This window comes from Cervus elaphus, chromosome 29, assembly GCF_910594005.1.
Source record: "Cervus elaphus chromosome 29, mCerEla1.1, whole genome shotgun sequence".
NCBI lineage: Eukaryota > Metazoa > Chordata > Mammalia > Artiodactyla > Cervidae > Cervus > Cervus elaphus.
The window spans coordinates 9,165,245-9,187,859 of record NC_057843.1 but is presented as its reverse complement, the minus strand read 5'-3'; the positions used below and the strand labels follow the sequence as shown (position 1 = coordinate 9,187,859).

At 49.5% G+C, this 22,615-nt stretch overlaps 1 protein-coding gene across 1 annotated transcript in view; it reads left to right on the top strand.

Annotated features, from left to right (window-relative positions):
• The window catches only part of C29H8orf74 (chromosome 29 C8orf74 homolog), a 28,223-nt gene extending 5,961 nt beyond the window's left edge, over positions 1-22,262 (top strand). Inside the window, exons 3-4 of the mRNA XM_043891502.1 lie at positions 20,787-21,190; positions 21,907-22,262. Coding sequence (XP_043747437.1) covers positions 20,787-21,190; positions 21,907-22,143 — 641 coding nt within the window. The 3' untranslated portion in view covers positions 22,144-22,262. The remainder of the gene's footprint in view (positions 1-20,786; positions 21,191-21,906) is intronic.
• The last annotated feature ends 353 nt before the right edge of the window (positions 22,263-22,615 follow it).

Here is a 22,615-nt window from a genome sequence, read left to right as displayed (position 1 = left end):
TGTCAAAGCTATGGTTTTTCCAGTAGTGATGTGTGGATGTGAGAGTTGGACTATAAAGAAAGCTGAGTGCCAAAGAATTGATGCTTTTGAGCTGTGGTGTTGGAGAAGACTCTTGAGAGTCCCTTGGACTGCAAGGAGATCCAACCAGTCCATCCTAAAGGAGATCAGTCCTGAGTACTCATTGGCAGGACTGATGCTGAAGTTGAAACTCCAATACTTTGGCCACCTGATGTGAAGAACTGACTCATTTGAGAAGACCCTGATGCTGGAAAGATTGAAGGTGGGAGGAGAAGGGGATGACAGGGGATGAGATGGTTGGATGGCATCACCGACTCAGTGGACATGAGTTTGAGTAAACTCCGGGAGTTGGTGATGGACAGGGAGGCCTGGCGTGCTGCAGTCCATGGGGTCGCAAAGAGTCAGACACGACTGAGCGACTGAACTGACTGACTGAGGAACCTCTACACTGTTTTCCATAGTGACTGCACCAATTTACAGTCCCACCAAAATTGCACAAGTGTGCCCTTTTGTCTGCATCCTCTCCAGGACTTGTTATTTCTAGTCTTTTTGATGATAAACATACTGAAAGGTATGAAGTGAGATCTCATTGTGGTTTTGATTTGCATTTCCTTATGGTAGTCATGCTGAACATCTTTTCATGTACCTGTTGGCCACCTGTATGTCCTCTTTGGGAAAAAGTATATTTAAGTATATTCCCCATTTTTACTTGGGTTATTTGAATGTTTATTATTGAGTTGTATGATTTCTCAATATATTTTGGGTACTAACCTCTTATCAGACATATGACTGGCAAATATTTTTTTCCCATTCTGTAGGTTGCTTTTATTTATTTAAATATTTATTGTGATGATTATATTGGCTTTTTTTTTTTTTTTTGGTTCCTTAGTTCCTCAGCCAGGAATCAAACCCATGCCCCCTTCGTTGAAAGCACAGAGTCTTAACCACTGGACTACCAGGGAAGTCTCTTTAGGTGGCCTTTTTTATTTTGTTGATCATTTCTTTTACTGTGCGGAAGCTTTCAGGTTGATGTCGTCCCCTTTGTTGGTTTCTGCTCTTGTTGCCTTTACTTTTGGTGTCATATCCCAAAAATTATTTGCTAAGATTAACGTCAAGGAGCTTTCACCTGTTTTCTTCTAGGAGTTTTATGATTTCAGGTTGTACTATTTTTTAATAGACTTTCTTTTTTAGAGTAGTTTTATGTTCCCAGTAAAATAGAGCAGAAGGTACAGAGATTCCCCATGGAAACCCTGCCTTCCCCCAATCCACACTCACAGTATTTCCCATGATCAACATCCCCCTCCAGAGAGGGTACATGTGTTCTAATTGATGAGCCGACACTGATGCGTGATTATCACTTCAAGTTCGTAGTTTACATTAAGGTTCGCACCTGGTGTTATGCGTTCTTGGCTTTTGACAAATGTGTCATCCATCATTACAGTACCATACAGAATGCTTTCACTACCCTAGGAATTCGCCAAGTCCAATCTAATCATCCTTCCGTCCCCCGCAACTGGTAGAAAGTAGATGTTTCCACTGCCTCTGTAGTTTTGCCTTTTGTCATATAGTTGGAATCCTACAGTCTGTAGCCTTTTCAGATTGACTACGTTCACAAGTAATACACATTTTAGTTTCCTCCATGTAAAGACATGGAGTTCATTTAAGGACGGAGTAATATTCCATTGTTTGGATGTGTCACAGCTGATATATCCATTCACCTACTGAAGGGTGTCTTGCACCTCAGCATCCAGCCTTAACCACTTTTCACGCCCTCCTTGTCCGCCACCCTCCTAACCTATCTCCATCTCTCAACCCGTCACTGCTTTCACATCGTGCATCCGTTGACCAAAGTGCACCATGATTCTTTTCAGACACAAGTAAAATCCCATCACTCCTCTACTTCAAGCCACTCAGTGTTCCTATTGTATATCTTACACGCACTTGCATCAGCCCTTTCTTTTTATTTCTGGGGCTGTCAGGTGGGCACCCTTCCATGTCTGTCCTCCCAGCCAGCATTCCAACCCAGTGATCACAGCCCAAAGGCTGAAGCAAGACATGCAGTCCTCAGGGGCTGGTTTCAGGGATTCTTAGGAAATTTCATCGCACCCCAGACAACCGCCCGCCCTTTGGAGCCTTCCTGGCATCCCTCTGGATCCCACTCCCCGCTGCTCACAGCGATGCCCGGGTACCAGGTTCAGCCTTGTGGTTTGAGCTCTGCCGTGGCTCATGGCCAGAACAAACACTGACGAGCAGGAGAAGAATGTCAGCCTCAAGCAGGTGGGAACTCGGGCTCTTTCAAGTTTCCATCAGAGCCTTCCACAGGCTGAGCCCTTGAAAAACAGTCGACGATGATGCAAACCCAACTCCAAACCGAGGAGATTAGATCGCTCTGGTGCTTTCAGTATTTCTGGCTATTGCATGCCTTGCCAATACACGGTCTATCTATGTCTCTAGACTCTTAAACCTCAGAGTTACTAGGAGACTTGGTGATCAGAAAACTCAATTCCCTCTACTGAAGGGACTCCCCCTCAACAAGCCAGCAAGGCTTTCCTAGCTTCTGATGGCACTGTAAGCCACAGGGAGCTCGCTCCTTCTGAGGAAGGTCATTCCTTTGTGCAGCCACTCTTGTTATTAGAAATTCCTCCTCACATTTAGTTACACCCTCCTCTGGCACCTTCTATTAATACTCACACGCCCAAAGTCTATCCTCTAGATAGAGCAGTGAGTGGGCCCTGAAAATACTTAATGGGCTTCATATACTCTGATCGTCATGTCTTCACATGTCGACTGGACACCCCCAAGTGCATTTTATCATTCTTACCACGATGTCATTTCCATAGACCCCTCTACCCCACGGGCGTCCCTGGTAGCTCAGATGGTAAAGAATTTTCTTGCAATGCAGGAGACCTGGGTTTGATCCGTGGGTCAGGAAGATTTCCTGGAGAAGGGAATGGCTACCCATTCTAGTATTCTTACCTGGAGAATTCCATGGACAGAGGAGCCTGGCGGACTATAGTCCATGGGGTCACAAAGAGTTGGACAGGCCTGAGTGACTAACACTTTCACTTTCCTTCCTCCACCCCACCTCTTCATCCTGTCCCCTTCTCTGAGCATCCTTGTGTTTGTCAATGTCATTCTCAAAATATGGCATCCAGATCCCAACATGATACAACCTGCAATTTGATCGATGCAGTGATAAGGGATTTTATCGTCACCCTTATCCTGGTGGTGATGCTCCTGTTTCTATAGCTTATGGACACATTTACTTTATCAGCATCAATGTCACAGTCATAATGGGCAGGCAGTGCACCACCCATAGTCGTCTTGCCCTTGTACTTGGCGATATGGAATACACATGCAGGACTTTACAATCATCCCCACTGATTCCATTTGTCACTGTTGACCCGTCTTTTCCTCCTCCTGGCAGCTTTTAAATCTTGATCCTGGGACATCCAGCTTATAAGAGCTTCCTCTTACTTTTAAATCTACTCCAAGTTTGTGAAACTTGATTGTTACAAATATCAAGTAGGAGCAAGCTCTTGGGAGGGCTCCCAGTACCTGAAATTGGACTTGCTGAAGCTATCAGTCATCTGGAGGCTCCGAGCCCAGACGGAAGACTCAAATCCTAATTCCGTCCCTTGTAGGATGCGTGGTCCTGGGCAGCCACACCACCGCTGAGCCTCTGATTACACATCAAAAGGAAATTTTAAAAAAGAGCACCCGATTTGTAGGATTGAGGTTATGAAGATGAAGCCCACAGCATGGCTCTTGATGCATGGAGGGGTTCAGTGAGGACTGGCTCTTATTTTCAGGAGGGACCACAGGGACAAAGACCCAGAGCCTCAAGGTAGGTGATGTGATTCTGAGATGGCCTGATCAAGCGCGGCCAGGCATGCTTCATGCGGAACCTGCTTCTCATCAACCTCCAAACACACTGAAGTCATCAGCCCTTTCTCAGGAGGAGCAGAGATGGCCCCGGGACCACTTCTCCTCAGATGCATCAGAGAAAAGGGGACAGGACAGTGGGCAGAGGACCTAGAGGTAAAGCAAACGGCAGACTCACTCCCGAAGTGAGTGCAAGGAAGGAGGCAGAAAAGACGGTCCCAGGAAACTGACCCGCCATGAGGGCCGACTCTGGCTGGCTCCGGGCTTGGAGGGTGCAGACAGTGGGGTGCAGCAGGGAACCCCACGAGTGGGAACCACCCTAGAACTCCGCCTCCTGAGCTGGGTCCATGCACTCGAGCCCTGCCATGGCGCCAACCAGATGATACCTGCCAGGCCAGCCCAGACATCAGGCTATGTCCATACTGCCTCCCAGAACCCCATCCCCAGGACACTCAAGGGCATGAACAAGCACCTCAATCCTCTGAGGCAGGGGGTGCCTTCCTCCCCAGGGCACTCCTTCTCACTCTGCATCAGCTCCAGGCCCAGGCTGAGCCAGGCCAAAGGCCACACAGCAGAACCAGGAGGCACCGAACTCTGCAGTCTGTAGACCTGGGTTCAAGTCCATCTCCAGCATGTATTACTGTGCAACCTTGAAAACATCACTTTCTCTGGACCTGCAGTTCCTAATCTCTAAAATGAGGGCCATAAGAGTTCCAACTCACAGTGGGGTTGGAAAAATTAAAGACACAGGCCTGCAGAGGATGATGGAGTGACAGAGAGGAAGTGCTTGGCAAAGGTCAGACCCCCCAACCAGGCGTGGAGGTGAAGCGGGTCACACAGCAGAGACTGCTGATCCGGGACCAGAGGTTTTCCCTCTCCCCACCCCTTAGAGTGGGGGGCTCACTGTCTGGCCCATTTCTTGTCTCCTCCTTCCTCACAGGCAGGGCTGCAGCTGGGTTCAAGTCAGGGGCCGGGGGAAGGGAGGTCCAGACTGGCCCGTGAGGCAGCTGCCCTGCCCATGGCACGCAGGCGAGGAGACCGCAGTGCTCACCACTCGTTCCCCTTGTTAGGGGACCCAGGCCGTGAGGGGCAGGCAGGTCAGATTCCAAATGAGCTGTGGTCCTTCTCACCTCCGGCCTCATCTCATCTCCTGCCTGGCTCCCGCCCCCAGGCCTGGCCCACCCGTCACAGGTTGTGAGGTGTGAGATGCCAACAGCCAGGGTTCACACTGGCTATCAGCTCACCTTCAAGCTTCTGTTTCGGCTAAAGTCCACATGGGGCTGTCACTCTTCTTGGAAGGGAGCTTCTCTTAGGGTGATTTTTTTGTTTGTTTTTGTTTAGTTAATCCCAGACTGTGGTGGTTGAGTTCTGTTTGCAGACAAGGTAACAAAGTTGGCGGGCAGCCTCTAAGGAGGGTCATGTTTGCACAGCAGTGATTCAGAGCTCCGCCAGGCTGGCCGCCTGTTCAGCTTATCTCCGGGCCCAATCGGGCCCCAGAACCGAGAGGGAAAGGGTGGCCCTTTATTCAAAAGCAGAAGCTGATTCCGCTCCAACAAACGGCTCACCGGCATGTTCGAGTCTCAGCTCCAAGCCAGAAGAAAGAGTCCTTGTGTAGGCCCCTCCTCTACCAGGCTCTGGGAAGCCCCGGGCAGATCCTATCCTGCCGCGTCCTTGGGGCCCAGGGTGAAGTCACCACTCTCGGCACAGAGGGACAGAAGCCTGCCAGCCCCGGCCTGGTGGGAGGAAACCGCAGGAAGTGGCAGATTTTGCACACCCTACCTCAGCTCTGGGAGAGGAGGGGAGAGAGACTGGGGCATTTGGGGACCCCAGGGAGCTGCAGAAATGCAGAGTGCCGGGGAGACCCCAAGCTTCCTATCTCCAGCGGGCCCATAGCAGCAGGAGAGGAGGGGGAGCAGGGGGTAGCCTCCTGACTCAGGCTTCGCTCAGCGGGGAACTGAGGGCTGGAGGCACCCAAACCAGCTCAGATGCTCACCTGGGACCTGGGAACACCTGCCCACCATCCCTGGAGCCACTTTGCAGCTTCCGCCTCTTGTCATCATCAGCATCTGGTGGGCACTGGCCTCCTCTGGGGCTCCGTCTGCACCTCAGGGCTGGGGAAGACCCCTTTCCTGCTGACCTGGCCCCCAAATCATGAGTCTGGGAGGAAGTGGGCCTTGGTGACCAGTCAGTGGAGGCAAGAGGCGGCCAGGCGAGGGTCCAGTGAACTGTGTCACGGCCCTGGCATCTGTGGTCCCACCCACGGTCACTCCTGACTCTCCAGGAAATGTCATCCAGGCAGCTGTAGGGTGGAAGGGGGCTGGCAGGAGCCAATGACTCCCCCAAGCTCCCTGCATGAATGCTCCCTCCCAGAGCACTCGCAGCCATGCCCAGGGGCCACCCCGCCAGCCCCTGAGCATCTGCCGACATGGGGGAGCCTCCACTGACTCAGGACCAGTGCCGCAGAAAGCAGGTGCCTTTCTGCCTTCCTGAGAGCCTGTCTGTCTAGCAGCTTTCTCCTGGGCAGCTCAAATAGAACACCCCTCAGACTAAACCCTTGGAGGCAACTTTGCTGAAGGAGAATGGAAGCTCCCCCTGAAGGTGCTAATTGAGACCCTAGGAGACCATCTCTCGGGGCAAAGAGGCAACTCTTTTTTTTTTTTAACTTTATTTTGTATTGGCATATAGTCAGTTAACAATGTTGTGACATTTCAGGCGTACAGGGAAGGGACTCAGACATACATACACATGTATCCTTTCTCCCCCAACCCCCTCCCATCCAGGCTGCCACACGATGTCGAGCAGAGTTTCCTGTGCTCTACACTAAGTTCTTGTTGGTTATCCACTTTAAATACGGCAGTGTGTGCAAGTCCATCTCAAACTCCCTATCAAAGGGGCAACTCTTAGCCCAGAGATCTTCCCCTGACTGTATTCGTTTGCTCTGGCTGCTATAATGTAGTTCCCCAGACCGGGCCGCTTCGACAGCAAAAATGTATTTTCTCTAGTTCTGGAGGTTGGAAGTCCAAGATCAAGGTGTGAGCAAGATTGCGTTCTTCCAAGGCCTCTCGGGCTTTGCAGATGGCCATCTCCTCACTACATACCGCACGCGGCCTCTCTTGTGTCTGTTCCCTAATCTCTTCTTATAAACACATCAGTCATAGCCGATTAGGGCCACCTCATGACCTCATTTAAACTTAATTACCTCTGTAAAGACCCTGTCTCCAAGTGCAGTCATATTCTGGGGTCCTGGGGATGAGGACTTCCACGTATGAATAGGGGAGGGGGGAACCCTGAGTTAATACAGCCCATGATGCTGAGAGAGGTCACAGACCACCAGGTGGGGCTGAATCAGCCAGCCAGCCAGAAATCGAGGTGCCACCGGAACCTTTCCTGAGGGGCTGCACCTGCTGCAGAGGAAGGTACAGAAATCTCAGCGTTTTCACACGTAGCATCTGTAAGCCTCACTGTGACCTTGTGTCATAGACATTATTTGTTTTAATTGGAGTATAATTGCTTTACAATGTTGTGTTGGTTCCTGCCGTATAATGAAGTGAGTCAGCTGTATATATACACACATCCCCTCCTTCTTGAACCTCCCTCCCACCTGCCCCTCTAGGTCGTCACGGCTGAGCCCCCTGTGGTCCATAGCAGCTTCCCACTAGCCACCTGTTTTACACATGGTAGTGTCTATGGTAAATCCTAATCTCCTTATTCATCCCACCCAGCTTTCCCCATCCCGAATCCACACGTCTAGTCTCTACATCTGTCTCTCTACTCATGCCCTACAAAAAGGTTCATCTGTACCATTTTTCAGATTCCACATATGTGCGTTAATGTACGATATTTGTTTTTCTCTTTCTGACTTACTTCAGTCTGTGTGACAGTCTGAGGTCCATCCATGTCTCTACAAATGACCCAGTTTCATCCCTTTTTATGGCTGAGTAGTGTGCCATTATATATATGTACTACATTTTCTTTATCCATTCATCTGTCAATGGGCATTTAGGTTGTTCTATGACTTGGCTGTTCTGAATAGTGCTATAATGAACATTGGGGTGCATGTGTCTCTTTGAATCGCGGATTTCTCAGGGTGTATGTCCAGGAGTGAGACTGCGCCCTCACCATCAGCTGATGTGTTCTGGCATGGATGCGCTCCCCATGTGGGGCGGGGGGTGGTACTAGCGTCCTTGGGACCAGACTTCTGGCCCTTTGGAGTGATCCCTGCCCTACCTCTAACTTCCCGTGTCTTTCCTCAGTTGGTTGGACATTTTGGTCAGTCTCTGAGTCCCCCATCAGCAGAGGGGACAAAGGATGGTATGAAGTCACCAAGTTTTAGTCTTGGTACCGTGCCCTGTCCCTGAGACAGTGAGATTACGTGGTCATTTTCGCCTTGGGGGTGATGAACAATAGGATGAAGATCCAAAGTCAGTGGCCCTTCACCAAACTTGAGACGGCTGCAGGAGGCACCCACCTCACCCTAGAATGTGGGACCATGGCTGCTTAGAATCAAAAGGATCCAAAAAGTCACCCGATTCAACCCTCCCTCCCTCCCAGCACCACCACACACTCAGGAATGCTCTTCCCAGCTAACTGCCTGCTCACTCCTCCACTGATAAAGCTCTCACTTCTAGAAAGTTCTCCCTTGCTGAACTGAAATCTTTCTGAGGCTTCCATCTGATGGCTCCTGTTCTGACCTCTGAACCTGTCCAAAGCAGCTTAATCCTTGCTCCACTCACTCAGCCATCCTCCGGCCAGCACTGGCAGAGCTCTGCAGCAGTAGGTGGAGAAGAGCAAACATCACTCAGCAGTCGTGATGCGCAAGCTCTCCACCTGGATCACCTCATTTAATGTTCACACCAAGCTCTGTTGGGTGGCTACTATTGTCCCCATTTCACAATGATGCAACTGAGGTTCAGAGAGGTTAGGTAACTTGCAAATAGTCACACAGCGAAAAATACCAGCATTAACCTCGAGATTGCCTGGCACTAGAGTCTGTCCTTCCTGCCAAAGCTCTTTAGCTTTAGCCAGCTTCTCAAGGACTAGGGGTGAGGGATGGTGAAGGGTGTATTTGCTGAGCAGAAAAGGCAAGAGGACCACTATGGACAAAGAGAAGAGCTTAGGCAAAAGCTCATAACAATCTTTAAAATACCTGATCCTGTGTTTGCTCCTTGAGTTGCAAGAAAGTGAACAGGGAAGAAATCTCTATAAGGACAACAAAATCTTTCTAAATCCTAATGTTTGGGTAGATTTTTCCTTAATGGGACTATTGGTTTTTCTTTAAGATAGACACAAAAACAGTGAATGGGAAAACATTAAGGCACTCGCTCAAAAAATTAAACATGGAATTAACCCACCCATAGAATTACCTATGTTCCAGCAATTCCACTTCTGGGGATATACCCAAAAGAAGTGAAAGCAGGGACTGGAACAGATATTTGTACACCCACATTCACAGCAGCAATGACCAGACGGTGGAAGTAACCCATCAACAGACAAATGGATAAACAAAATGTGGTCTATACATAAAATAGAATATTATTCAGCCTTTAAAAGAAAGGAAATTCTGATACAGGCTTCAGTATGGCTGAACTTTAAGGACCTTCTGCTAAAGGAAAGAAACCAATCACAAAAAGACAAATACTGTATGATTCCACTTATGTAAGGTGCCTAGGGTGATCAAATCTGTAGAGACAGAAAATAGAAAAGGATTTGCAGGGGACTGAGGAGGGGAAATAGGAAGGAAGTGTTTAATGAATACAGAGTTTCAGTTTTGCAAGATGAAAAAAGTCCTGGAGGCGGATGATGGTGATGGTTCCACAGCAATGCAAATGGATTTAGTGCCACATCAGTTCAGTTCAGTCACTCAGTCGTGGCTGACTCTTTGTGACCCCATGAATGGCAGCATGCCAGGCCTCCCTGTCCATCACCAACTCCCGGAGTTTACTCAAACTCATGTCCACTGAGTCAGTGATGCCATCCAACCATCTCAGCCTCTCTTGTCCCCTTCTCCTCCTGCCTCCCATCCCTCCCACCAGCAGGGTCTTTTCCAATGAGTCAACTTCTCGCATGAGGTAGCCAAAGTATTGGAGTTTCAGCTTCAGCATCAGTCTTTCCAATGAACACCCAGGACTGATCTCCTTTAGGATAGACTGGTTGGATCTCCTTCCAGTCCAAGGGGCTCTCAAGAGTCTTTTCCAACACCACAGTTCAAAAGCATCAATTCTTCGGCACTCAGCTTTCTTCACAGTCCAACTCTCACATCCATACATCACTACTGGAAAAACCATAGCCTTGATTAGACGGACTTTTGTTGGCAAAGTAACGTCTCTGCTTTTTAATATGCTGTCTAGGTTGGTCATAACTTTCCTTCCAAGGAGTAAGCATCTTTTAATTTCATGGCTGCAATCACCATCTGCAGTGATTTTGGAGCCCCCCCCCCCAAATAAAGTCTGACACTGTTTCCACTGTTTCCCCATCTATTTCCCATGAAGTGAGGGGACCGGATGCCGTGATCTTAGTTTTCTGAATGTTGAGCTTTAAGCCAACTTTTTCAATCTCCTCTTTCACTTTCATCAAGAGGCTTTTTAGTTCCTCTTCACTTTCTGCCATAAGGGTGGTATCATCTGCATATCTGAGGTTATTGATATTTCTCCCGGAAATCTTGATTCCAGCTTGGGCTTCTTCCAGCCGGCATTTCTCATGATGTACTCTGCATATAAGTTAAATAAGCAGGGTGACGATATACAGCCTTGACGTACTCCTTTCCTATTTGGAACCAGTCTGTTGTTACATGTTCAGTTCTAACTGTTGCTTCCTGACCTGCATATAGGTTTCTCAAGAGGCAGGTCACTGGTCTGGTATTCCCATCTCTTTCAGAATTTTCCACGTCTGATGGACATCACCAGATGGTCAACACCAAAATCAGATTGATTACATTCTTTGCAGCCAAAGATGGAGAAGCTCTATACAGTCAGCAAAAACAAGAACAGGAGCTGACTGTGGCTCAGATCATGAACAAGGATCCTTATTGCCAAATTCAGACTTAAACTGAAGAAAGTAGAGAAAAACACTAGACCATTCAGGTGTGACCTAAATCAAATCCCTTGTGACTATACAGTGGAAGTGAGAAATAGATTTAAGGGACTAGATCTGATAGACAGAGAGCCTGATGAACTATGGTTCATGACATTGTACAGGAGACAGGGATCAAGACCATCCCCATGGAAAAGAAATGCAAAAAGGCAAAATGACTGTCTGAGGAGGCCTTGCAAATACCTGTGAAAAGAAGAGAAGCAAAAAGCAAAGGAGAAAAGGAAAGATATTCCCATTTGAATGCAGAGTTCCAAAGAATAGCCAGGAGAGATAAGAAAGCCTTCCTCAGCAATCAATGCAAAGAAATAGAGGAAAATAATAAAATGGGAAATACTAGAGATCTCTTCAAGAAAATTAGAGACACCAAGGGAACATTTCATGCAAAAATGGGTTCGATAAAGGACAGAAATGGTATGGACCTAACAGAAGAAGAAGATATTAAGAAGAGGTGGCAAGAATACAAAGAAGAACTGTACAAAAAAGTTCTTCACGACCCAGATAATCACGATGGTGTGATCACTCACCTAGAGCCAGACATCCTGGAATGTGAAATCAAGTGGGGCTTAGAAGGCATCACTACGAACAAAGCTAGTGGAGGTGATGGCATTCCAGTTGAGCTATTTCAAATCCTGAAAGATGATGCTGTGAAAGTGCTGCATTCAATATGCCAGCAAATTTGGAAAACTCAGCAGTGGCCACAGGACTGGAAAAGGTGAGTTTTCATTCTAATCCCAAAGAAAGGCAATCCCAAAGAATGCTCAAACTACCGCACAATTGCACTCATCTCACACGCTAGTAAAGTGATGCTCAAAATTCTCCAAGCCAGGCTTCAGCAATAGGTGAACCGAGAACTTCCAGATGTTCAAGCTGGTTTTAGAAAAGGCAGAGGAACGAGAGAGCAAATTGCCAACATCCGCTGGATCATCGAAAAAGCAAGAGAGTTCCAGAAAAACATCTACTTCTGCTTTATTGACTATGCCAAAGCCTTTGACTGTGTGGATCACAATGAACTGTGGAACTGTACACATAAAAATGGTTAAAAAGGTAAATTTTATGTTGTGTGTATTTTACCACAATAAAATTTAAAAAGTTCTAGTGGGAGTACTGTAGTTCTGTTCAGTCCATGTCTTCTGCTCACACTTTAAAAATACCCCTGTAGCTGAGGCATACTTCTTGGAGCTGGAGAACATGGGTTTGAGTCCTGATTCTGCTTGCATACACTAAACCTCAATTTCCTCATCTGTTAAATGGCAGCAATTACCTCTTTCATAGGTTGGTTGTGACCAATTAAATAAATTGATGGATAATTAAATGCTTTAAACCTGTAAAGTAGCACACCCGTGCAGGCTGCTTGTATTATTATTTACTAAGAGCTGAATACTGGGCAGCAACTCCATGTCCAGAGCTTTTTGGAAAGATCTTTCGGAAATGAGAAATCGAGTCCTTCCAGCAGGTGCTGAGAAGTTCACAGTAGCAGGGAGAGAAGAGAACACTCCAGAGATCTGGGGAGAGCTGTGAACTACTGGGTCCTCACTACATGGTCTGACCAGAAGGCTTGCCTCTTCTTCTGTCCTCTGCAAGCCTCTAGCTGGAGACAGCCAACCCCCAGCCATCCTTTGCCCTTAGCAGCTGGTGTGGGCAGGAGAGAAGGCACATCTGCATCCCATGCCCACCCCAGCAAGGGAGAGAGAGTCTCTCCTAGGTGAGTGGACTGAGGAAAACCAGCCTCTAGGAACTCATTGCCCTAGGAGCCTGTGGAGTCCTTGGGGAAGACAGGTTTATCCCAGAACAGCCGACAGCCCCCAGGGAGTGGGGATGCCTGGAATCGTCTCGACGACAGTGATGACAACCATGTGATTTACTGAGTGCCACTGTGTACCAAGGTTTCCCAGGTGGCACTAGTGGTAAAGAACCCGCCTGCCAATGCAGGAGATGTAAGAGACGCAGGTTCGATCCCTGGGTCAGGAAGATCCCCTGAAGGTGGCCATGGCAACCCACTCCAGTATTCTTACCTGGGAGAATCCCTTGGACAGAGGAGCATGTCAGGCTACAGTCCATAGGGTCGCAAAGAGCCAGACACAACTGAAGTGAAGCATGCACTGAAGTATGCACGCACGCAGTGTACCAAGCACTGTGGGAGCTCTGTCCCCTATGCGCACAACTAACCCTACGAGTCAGATGTCTTTACTGCCTCCATTTTACACATGAGAACAGTGGTGCCCAGGCAAAACAGCTCATGCAAGTAGCTAAGAAGCGGAAACAGGCTAGGAGCCCACAGCTGCCTGAATTCCCAGGCTGTGCTCTTACAACCACAGACAGCTCTGAGGCATGGCCCCAGCGTCGAGGCCGTCTTCAGGCCAGGGGGCTGCCCTGGGCTCCCTGGTGGCCTCCTCGAAACTCTGAATGGTGGCTGAGAACAGAGCACATGGTTGGCAAGGTGCAGAGTGAGTGGATCCTGGGTACTGTGGTCTTGGTGTTGGTCAGGCAGCAGCTATCAGCATCGAGGCAAGACTCTCCACCAGCAAAAAGATGACACCTCCCTGAAGGTTCGGTGACGGTTAGCATTTTCAGAAGTAAATATTTTTTTTAAAAGGGTTGCACACTATTTTTTAGACAGAGTGCTATTGTACACTTAAGACTACATATAGTGTAAGTGTAACGTTCATGAGCACTGGGAAACCAAACAATTCAGGTGACTCACTTTATTGCAAAGTTCGCTTCATTGCAGTGGTCTGCAACTGAACTTGATATACCTCCAAGGTCTACATGTGTTTGCCTCCAATACATCTAAGAAATATTGCATAGACTCAACCCTTTCTGGCCATTTGCTGAGCCTATTAGCATATTCTGCTGTGCTCATGAGCATGTTAAGGACACCTGTTTAATTTCCCTGGCTCCAACCTGTATTCAAGGCCACGCATTTCTGTGTAATACCTGTTGCAAAACCACCTTTGGAAAACTGTGACCGAGAGTGTTGGGGGCCCCTTCCAGTGTCCATCTCCAGGGTTTACAAAGCAAGTCCAAGCCACTGCAGTCTGGATGCTGAAAGAGGCCTCCCCAGGTCAGGCTGGGGTTGGAACTCTGGCTCTGCAACTCTTCAGCTGTGTGTGTGCATGCGTGCTAAGTCACTTCAGTCGTCGTGTCCAACTCTTTCGCCACTCTGGACCGTAGCCCACCAGGCTCCTCTGTCCATGGGCTTCTCCAGGCAAAAATACTGGAGTGAGTTTCCATGCCCTCCTCCAGGGGATCTTCTGGACCCAGGGATGGAACTTGCGTTTCTTATGTCTTCTGCATTGGCAGGCTGCTTCTTTACCACTAGGGCCACCTGTGTGCCCTGTGGCATATCCCTTGACCTCTTGGAGCCTCAGGTTCTCTCTCAGGTAAAGTGGGGCTGGCGGTTCCACCTGCTCACCTTGCCGGGAGGCCTTGGGCGGCGCCTGAGATGACCCAGGGCACGCGGGCCAACAAAGGGAGCTCCCTGAATAAGAGTCCTCTCTTGCCCCAAAGAAAACACACACCCTCTTCTGAGCTGGCACCAGCACCCTGGGGCGGATGAGTTTGGCAGAACCTTTTCAAGGGCACAAAGGGGGTCATCGGGGGCAGCATTCGGGACCCCGAATGGGGGTGGGGTGGAGGGTCCTGGCTTTCCTCTGCTTTCCCAGCGTCCCAGGCTGCCCTGGCAGGAGCTCAGGCATTGGGAACTGTAAGGCAGGTCAGGCTGCAGCCTGACGGGTTTCCTCCCCTCGCAGCCAAGGCGGGGGCAAACCAAACTGGTTTGTCAGGGGCCACCAGTAGCACCTGGATTCTCCCCCTCATGCCCACCCAAAAGGAGCAGCCCCTCTTCTCCTTTCCCAACCCCCCCCCCCTTCCATGTGCTCCCCCTTGCCCAGCCCCAGATCCTACAGTCTGGGTGGGAGGAAGGGAGGGAGCCCGGCCCGCCTGGTCCAGGCCCTGGGTCCCTTTGCCCTGATTCTGGAGCATCTAGGCTGTCATCCCACCCACGCTATCCCCAAGCTCCCCTCCCCACTCCCACCAGCTTTGTGCAGGTGCTGGCCTCCAGGCCCTTGGGGACCGTCTTCAGGAAGTTCCCAGCAGCCAAATGCAAATGAAGCCAGACACTCCCTGTAAATTGAAGAGCAACTTGCAAGGACAGATCTGGCCGCCTGGCAGCCGGAGACTTCTCCCAGAGACTTAATCCCTAGCTTTCTGAGTCATCAGGGGCTTCTCTTGGCAGAGAAGAGTGTTATGGGGCTTTGGCACCATCCTTCTACCAGTTGGTCAATTCGTGATGGCCCCTGGGTATGAAAGTCTGAGTTCTCTGGCTCAATCTGCCTCATAACTCGGATGGAAGTCAGGCAGCAGTCATCGTGGAGTCAGACCCCATCGTGGAGTCAGTGGTTCTTTTCCTGAGATGGTTGGGAGTATGTGTATATGGGGAGGGAGGGGGTGCTGTATTTTTAGAAAGCTCTGGGTGGTGATGGAACCCAGGGCTCCCGCTGGTCCCTGGGGCACAGGTTCAGGGGTGGAGACCCCAGAATCAGCAGCCAGCTTATTTCCTGGCACAAGAGACAGTCCAAGGAATGAATGGGTCACTGGTCTCTGTGACACAGGTGGGAAGCTATGAGGCTCAATCAGAAACAGGAGGAAAGTGCGTTGTTCTGGAGCTGCTGGAGCTGTGTCTCCACCCACGTAGTTTTATCACTATCATTTCCCTGAGAAGCTGTCACATTTATTTATTTTTCTGGGTGGTTGTTTGTTGTTTAGTTGCTAAGTCATATCCTACTCTTTTGTGATCCTCACGGACTGTAGCTCTCTAGGCTCCTCTATCCATGGGATTCTCCAGGCAAGAATACTGGAGTGGGTTGCTATTTCCTTCTCCAGGGGATCTTCCCAACCCAGGGATTGAACATGAGTCTCCTGACAAATAAAATGTATCCATTTGTCAATAATTGAGAAATAAGTACTGAAGTTACACCCCAATGATTTCCTCATCCACTGCCTCACAGAGTCACCACTTCAGTTTGTAGCGAGAACACTTGTAGCACATTTCAAATACACAGAGCGGTGTTGTTGGCTGTGGGGACGTCCTCTGTGGTCCGTCTCCAGCGCTTTCTCGTCCTGTATAACTGAAGCTCTGTCCTTGACTCACAGCTCCGCATGTCCCCCTCTGCGTCTACGAGTTCCACCTTTTTAGATTCCAACTACGAGTGAGATCATGCAGTATTTGTCCTTCTGTGTCTTGCTTATTTCAATTAGCATAATGTCCTTCAGGTCCATCCATGTTGTTGCAAATGACAGCATTTCCTTCTTTTTAAGGCTAAATAGTATTCCACTGTGTGTGTGTGTGTGTATATCCTAGTTTATTTAACCATTCATCCATCAACAGACCTGACAGGCACAGGCTCTTTCCATACCTCAGCTCTTGTGAATAACATGGGGATACAGCTACAGCTTCAAGATCTTGGTTTCATTTCTTTGGACGTATACTCCGAAATGGGATTGCTGGAGCCTTTTGAGAAGCCATTTTAGAGCTTTTTTCCCCTAATTGCCCAACGTCATCAAATTTCAATAACATAAGTATTCTGCATGTATGATTATACACTATATGTATATCTGCTTTATACATTATAAAGCTTACTCTTTATATTCAATGCAAGGTTAAAGATGAGTAAATAACATTTTAAAATTAAATTGAAAATTGAAAAACTATTAACATCAAACTTAACTGTACTTTCTGAGTAACTTTTAATGTGGCTTATTTATGTACCTAATTTGCAATTGTCAAATTATATAAGCAAAGAAACTATATAAATATGACAAGAGCAATGCAAACAATTCTTAAAATGTCATTCAAAACTGTTATTTTCCTTGGAAAACAATGGACAAAATTAATTCCTTAAAATTATTTTCAGTAAATTTAACTTTCAACTTTTGCTTAATACAGCGAGGTAACCAGTTGACTTTGGCCACCTCATGCGAAGAGTTGACTCATTGGAAAAGACCCTGATGCTGGGAGGGGTTGGGGGCAGGAGGAGAAGGGGACGACAGAGGATGAGATGGTTGGATGGCATCACTGACTCGATGGGCATGAGTTTGGGTGGACTCCGGGAGTTGGTGGTGGACAGGGAGGCCTGGTGTGCTATGATTCATGGGGTTGCAAAGAGTCAGACACGACTGAGCGACTGAACTGAACTGAACTGAACTGAACCAGTTGATAAGAGATGTGGGGTGGGTGGTCTAGGAGACCTCTGTGAGAACCAGGGGTCCCGCTGGCTGCTCTCCAGCCCGCCAACCCCCAATCCTCAGCATTTCCATTCCTCAGATGAGCCACGTTCTCTCCAGCCATGCGGCCTTTGTGCATGCTGTTTCCCCTGCTTCCCCCTTTTCCGCCTTTCTTTGCTCAGTGATTCCCTCTGACACAGCCCGCCCCCTGTCCTTCCCCACTTCCTCAGGGACCTGATCCCTTGACTTCCTTGAGAAAGTCCCTTCTTTCTACAGTCTGCCCACCCAGCACTAAGTAGCCCTGAGCAGGATTATACTGTGTGTGTTTCCCCCAGCACTTCACCACCTTCCTGGACCGTAGGTGAGTTCTTGGCCCATGGAAGCAAGGTCCCTAATGAATCCTTGTTGAAGGGATAAATGAATAGCTCCATTACTACACTTCACATGTCACAATTTGTCCACTGACTCACTAGATATGTATTGACCCTCACTGAGCACAGAGCCCTGAGCTGCGGGCTGAGAGAAAAAGAGGGGATGTCATCTGTCCAGCTGTCTCCTCTTCCCCAGACTGGAAGCGCTCTGAGGGCAGGGGTCACAACAGACTTACATCCCACCTGTGTCATATTATCGTGGTGGCCGTCCTGCCCCTTAAGGGTCCCCAGGAAAAGGCTGTGAGTCAGGCAGGCCTCTATCCCCCTCCACACCCGACCGTTGGTCCTGCCACTCAAATCTGTCCTTGCTGCCCGTGCCTGCTGACCTGGCACTCTTAGGCCACATGACTCCTGTCTGGACTGGGCCGAAGTCTCCCCACAGGCCACCACGTGACCACAGTCTCCCTGGGCAGGCCCTGGGCTGCCTGGAGTACAAGTGCTGGCTTCCAACACAGCACTCAAGGCCCTCCCATCTGCCTTCCTCCCACCTCTCCACTCTACATGCTGTTTTCTGCCTCTGCCGATAGGTGCCAACGACAACAAACTCAGTCTTGTTTCCCACCCGGGCCATGTGGCTCCTTGCCCCTCGGATCTCGCTCAGGCCGCACCCATGCCGTGCCTCCCCCTCAATCTTTCCTGGCTCAGCCCCACTCAGTCTCTGAGATGTCGCTTATGCCTCATCTTCTCCAGGAGAACCCATATCCTCAACTGAGCATTCCCTATCACCTGATTCTGTTCCTCTTTACACATGTGTCAATATCAGCTTGTGTATCTCTCCTGTGTGAACTTTGAAGGCAAGAGATGTGTCTAGTAAGACACATCATAATGTTGCTAGAACTTAGCATAATGCCTAGCAATTAATAGGCCCTCAGTAACAGCTTGACAAATTAATTGTGGATGGATAAATAGATGGATGCAAGCATGCATGGATGGAAAGATGGTTGGGTGGAGAGATGGATGAATGAATAATGAGTGAATGGATGATAGGTGAATGGAGAGATGGATGAATGGATGACGAGTGAATGTTCGGATGATGGATAGATGGATGGAGAGAGGGATGGATAAATGACAAGACCTATGGAGAGGTACAAAGATGTGGCCTGGAGAGTTTTCTCACAGTGGAGAAACAAACACTTCTTTTCCTGCAGCATTCATTGACTACTACCTTGTAGTGGGCTCTGTATAAGGCACTTGGACACACCATCCCACTTGATCCCCCTACCAATCCTGTGAAGTAAACATGACTATTCCCTATTTAACATTTGAGGGAATGGTGGTCCAAGAGTCACAACTAGGAGGAGACAGAGTTGTGTCCATCATGCAGGCCCAGCACCCTCCCCTACCCCATCCTGAGACGGGCTACTGTCTTGGACCGTGGAGTTGCTGATTTGCCTTGAAAGGAAGGGAAAGCACAGCCCACTAACCTTTAATTCTGCACGGTGGAGAGGCTCCCCGCTCCCTTCCCCCAGGGGTTGCTGTTGTTCAGTCGCTCAGTTGTGTCTGACTCTGTGACCCCACGGACTAGAGCACACCCGGCTTCCCTGTCCTTCTCTATCTCTTGGAGTTTACACAAATTCATGTCCATTGAATGAGTGATGCCATCCAACCATCTCATCCTCTGTCACCCTCTTCTCCTTCTGCCCTCAATCTTTCCTAGCATCAGGGTCTTTTCCAATGAGTTAGCTCTTCGTGTCAGGTGGCCAAAGTATTGGGGCTTCAGCTTCAGCAACAGTCTTTTCAATGAACATTCAGGGTTGATCTCCTTTAGGATGGATGGGTTTGACCTCCCCTGTGAGACTAAAGCCTAAATCTTAGTGACACTTCACAGCACTTTCTACTGAGGCTCAAGGTGGAGCAGTGCTCCATGTGCTAATATTTCTGTAAGCCCTGCTCTCTCAGACTCTGGGGAGAGTTAAGGTTAAAACACCCATGCAGAGCCAAGACTGAGGAGCCAAAGTGAAGGCAGAATCAGCGGGTGGGGAGGGCTTGAAAAACAGCCCTATGGGCGGGGCAGAGACAGCCCTTCCTGAAGGCCCCAGGGGCACTCTGGCAGGGCCCTGAAGAGGGTGGTCACCAGGTGGGGGGATCTGCAAGCAGGCTGGCCTCCACCCCAGGAGAAAAGCCAGGCTCCCTGGTCTCTGTCGACATAGAGGGAGCTGTGAAATCCCCCTGTCTGTGCCCAAGCTCTTGTCCTGCAGAGCTGACAATGAGTCGGTGGGTGAGAGAGACATGGCTGAGCTCACGGCGCCCCTAGAGGGTGGCACCTGTGTGAGGGTCCAGGGTCCTTCTCTGTCACTTGTCCTGTCCTCTCCCTGCCAGAGATCTGTCCACAGGGCACGCACCTCAGTCAGCGAGACCCTTTACTGAACCACCTCTGTCTTGAGACACAATCACATGCTCGGGAGAGTCCTGCCCTCCTGACCACACTCTTACCCTGAGCCTCTGATGGAGTTGTGAGCCAGAGGCGTGAAAGGCGGACTTCTCTGCTGGTCCAGTGGTTAAGAATATGTACTTCCGTTGCAGGGGGCATGAGTTCGATCCCTGGTCAGGGAACTAAGATCCTGTATGCCACACAGTGTGGCTGAAAAGTAAACAAATTAAAAAAGAGTGAGATGTGAAAGGAAGAAGATGGGAGAAGATGGTTTATCCTCCAAGGAGCATTGCCCAGTGCTACCCTCAGGGCTGATCTCTACACAGTCTAAAGAATACTTGCCTAAGTCAGTGACCCCAGTGGCCAGTATAATGTCTTTGTCTCTGCAACCCTCTCACACTCCACTCATATCAGAACCCCTTTGATACCCTCACTTCGTTCCTGAAGGGTCTGAAGTGGAAACAGCATAAAGCACAGCTGAAATAAGCCTTTAAAACAAGAGCTAAATGTCAAAATATAGGCAAGGAGTGGGATAATCATATAAGAAAAAAATAGGATAAAGGTAAGTTACTGCATAAAATTGCCCCTGAGCTTCCCAGGAGCCAAGGGAAAAAGGGAAACATGATACACCCCACGACTTTCTTGATCTAAAAAATGGTGACATACAACAGTTGGTAGGACATGGTCTCTGGGGTCAGCAGATATTGATCAGCCATCCCTGCCACTTTGGTCTGGTTCATACTTGCTACCCGGCCCTTCTGTGCCCACAGGCTGCTCCATCACCGAGGCTGTGACAATCCTGGGGAACAAGCTCAGAGATTACCAGGGGCAGTTCAACACCACCCACCTGCTGGCCCTGTGTGACTACTTCCACAACACCTTCATCCGCCACTACAAACTCTATCAGTACATCCTGGGCCAGGACCGGGATGTCAACCTGACTGTTGCTGACCTGGAGGTGTGCACGCCACCCCAGCCGCTCCCACTGGCCGAGGGCAAGGACCGGGAAGTCTGGAAGCATGAGCAGCAGCTGGAGGAGCTGAGAACGGCCGAGGTGCAGAAGCGGACCAACATGCTGCTGCTGAAGGGGGCCCTGCGCCTGGAGCAGCAGCACCTGCTGCAGGAGACATTCTCCGAGCTGCCTGGGCAGCGGCACCAGGCTCTGAAGAGAGAAGTGAGAGGGGCCCGTGGGGCAGGGGGAGGCTTGCCTGTCCCAGCCTACGTCCCTTCCCGCCAAGAGAACCTGCGGGCGGGACCCTGGGGTTCTCGCTCCTGGGAGGGCACAGGAGGGGACGGGTTTTGTGCACATGTTTCATGAAACATCCCTCAGATGTATAATTCATGTCCCCATTTTAGTGATGAGATGGCTGAGGCTCAGAGGGTTTAACTGATTTGCCCAAGGTCCCCGAGCTGGCATGTGGTCCAGTTTACATTTGGACTGAGGCCTGGTTGACCCCCAAGTCCAAGTTCTTTCTAGCACAGATTCCACCAAAGGAGCCCCCAGTTTCCAAACCACCATAGACTCTCGCAGTGCCCTGTCTGCCTGCAGAGCTGGCATTCATGGAGGCATGGGAGTGAAGGAAGGGCCATGGAGGTTTCATCCTCTCCTCGCCCTCCGATCTCCTGCCAGGGCCTCCCATTGGCTGAACCCAGTCGGTAGTGACAGGTCAAGGGAGCTGGTTGATGCAGCTCCTAAAAGTCACCTCCTGGGGCATAGAGTAGGGTAGAGATGGATAGAGAGTAAGTCTGGGGAGCAGGGGATGCAAGGCCCCAGCACACTGAGCAAGGAGGCTGCTGGGTTGAGAAGTGGCACCTGTGATGGGACTCTGTCTGCAGGCGGCCTCAGCTTTCCCCAGGCCCTGTTCACCAGCCACTTTCTGTTTCTTCCAGGAGCTAGAGAAACTCATCAATGAGGCCATTCACATCCAGATCGAGTGCCTCAAGGAGCTGCTGCAGTATGAGATACAGATAACCTTTGATATTTTGGACCTGAAACTTCAGAAGAAGACTCTAAACCTCAACGCTCCCATCCCTCCCTTGGTCCCCATTGCTGGTCAGTCAGGCCAAGACGAAGCTCTTCAGTTGTCCAAAACCAACAAAAGGAAGAAAGCAAAAGCAAAGAAGTAGAAGGCCCCTGATGTCTACAGTCTGAAGACTGAGGAAGAACCATTTTCAATGATGAAAGGATTATGTGATGTGCTCGGCACCCTATAGGTCAGAGATGTCTAGTGATTAAAAGAAACACACGGAAGTCCTGGCTGCAGTACTTATTGAATGTCTGTTTCATGTGTAACTGAGTTACGTGGGTGAAGGAGGTGGGGACAGGGAAGACACAACACTTATTGCATGTTCTGTATCTTCTTGCTGGACATCATCTTTCACCACCTGAAAATCCAATCCAAATAGATTTTCCCTGCAGGATGGGAGAGGGCTGTCCCATGAGGCCAGTCAGACACCACTGGTGACTAAGTCTGAGCTCAGACAACAGACACGAACAACACAACAGCCTCGAGAAGGTCTCAACAGGAAAGAGGGTGGGTGGTCCTGTCCCCCAAGGAAGACCTGCAGCACCATCCGGGGAACAGATGCTGGGACCCCT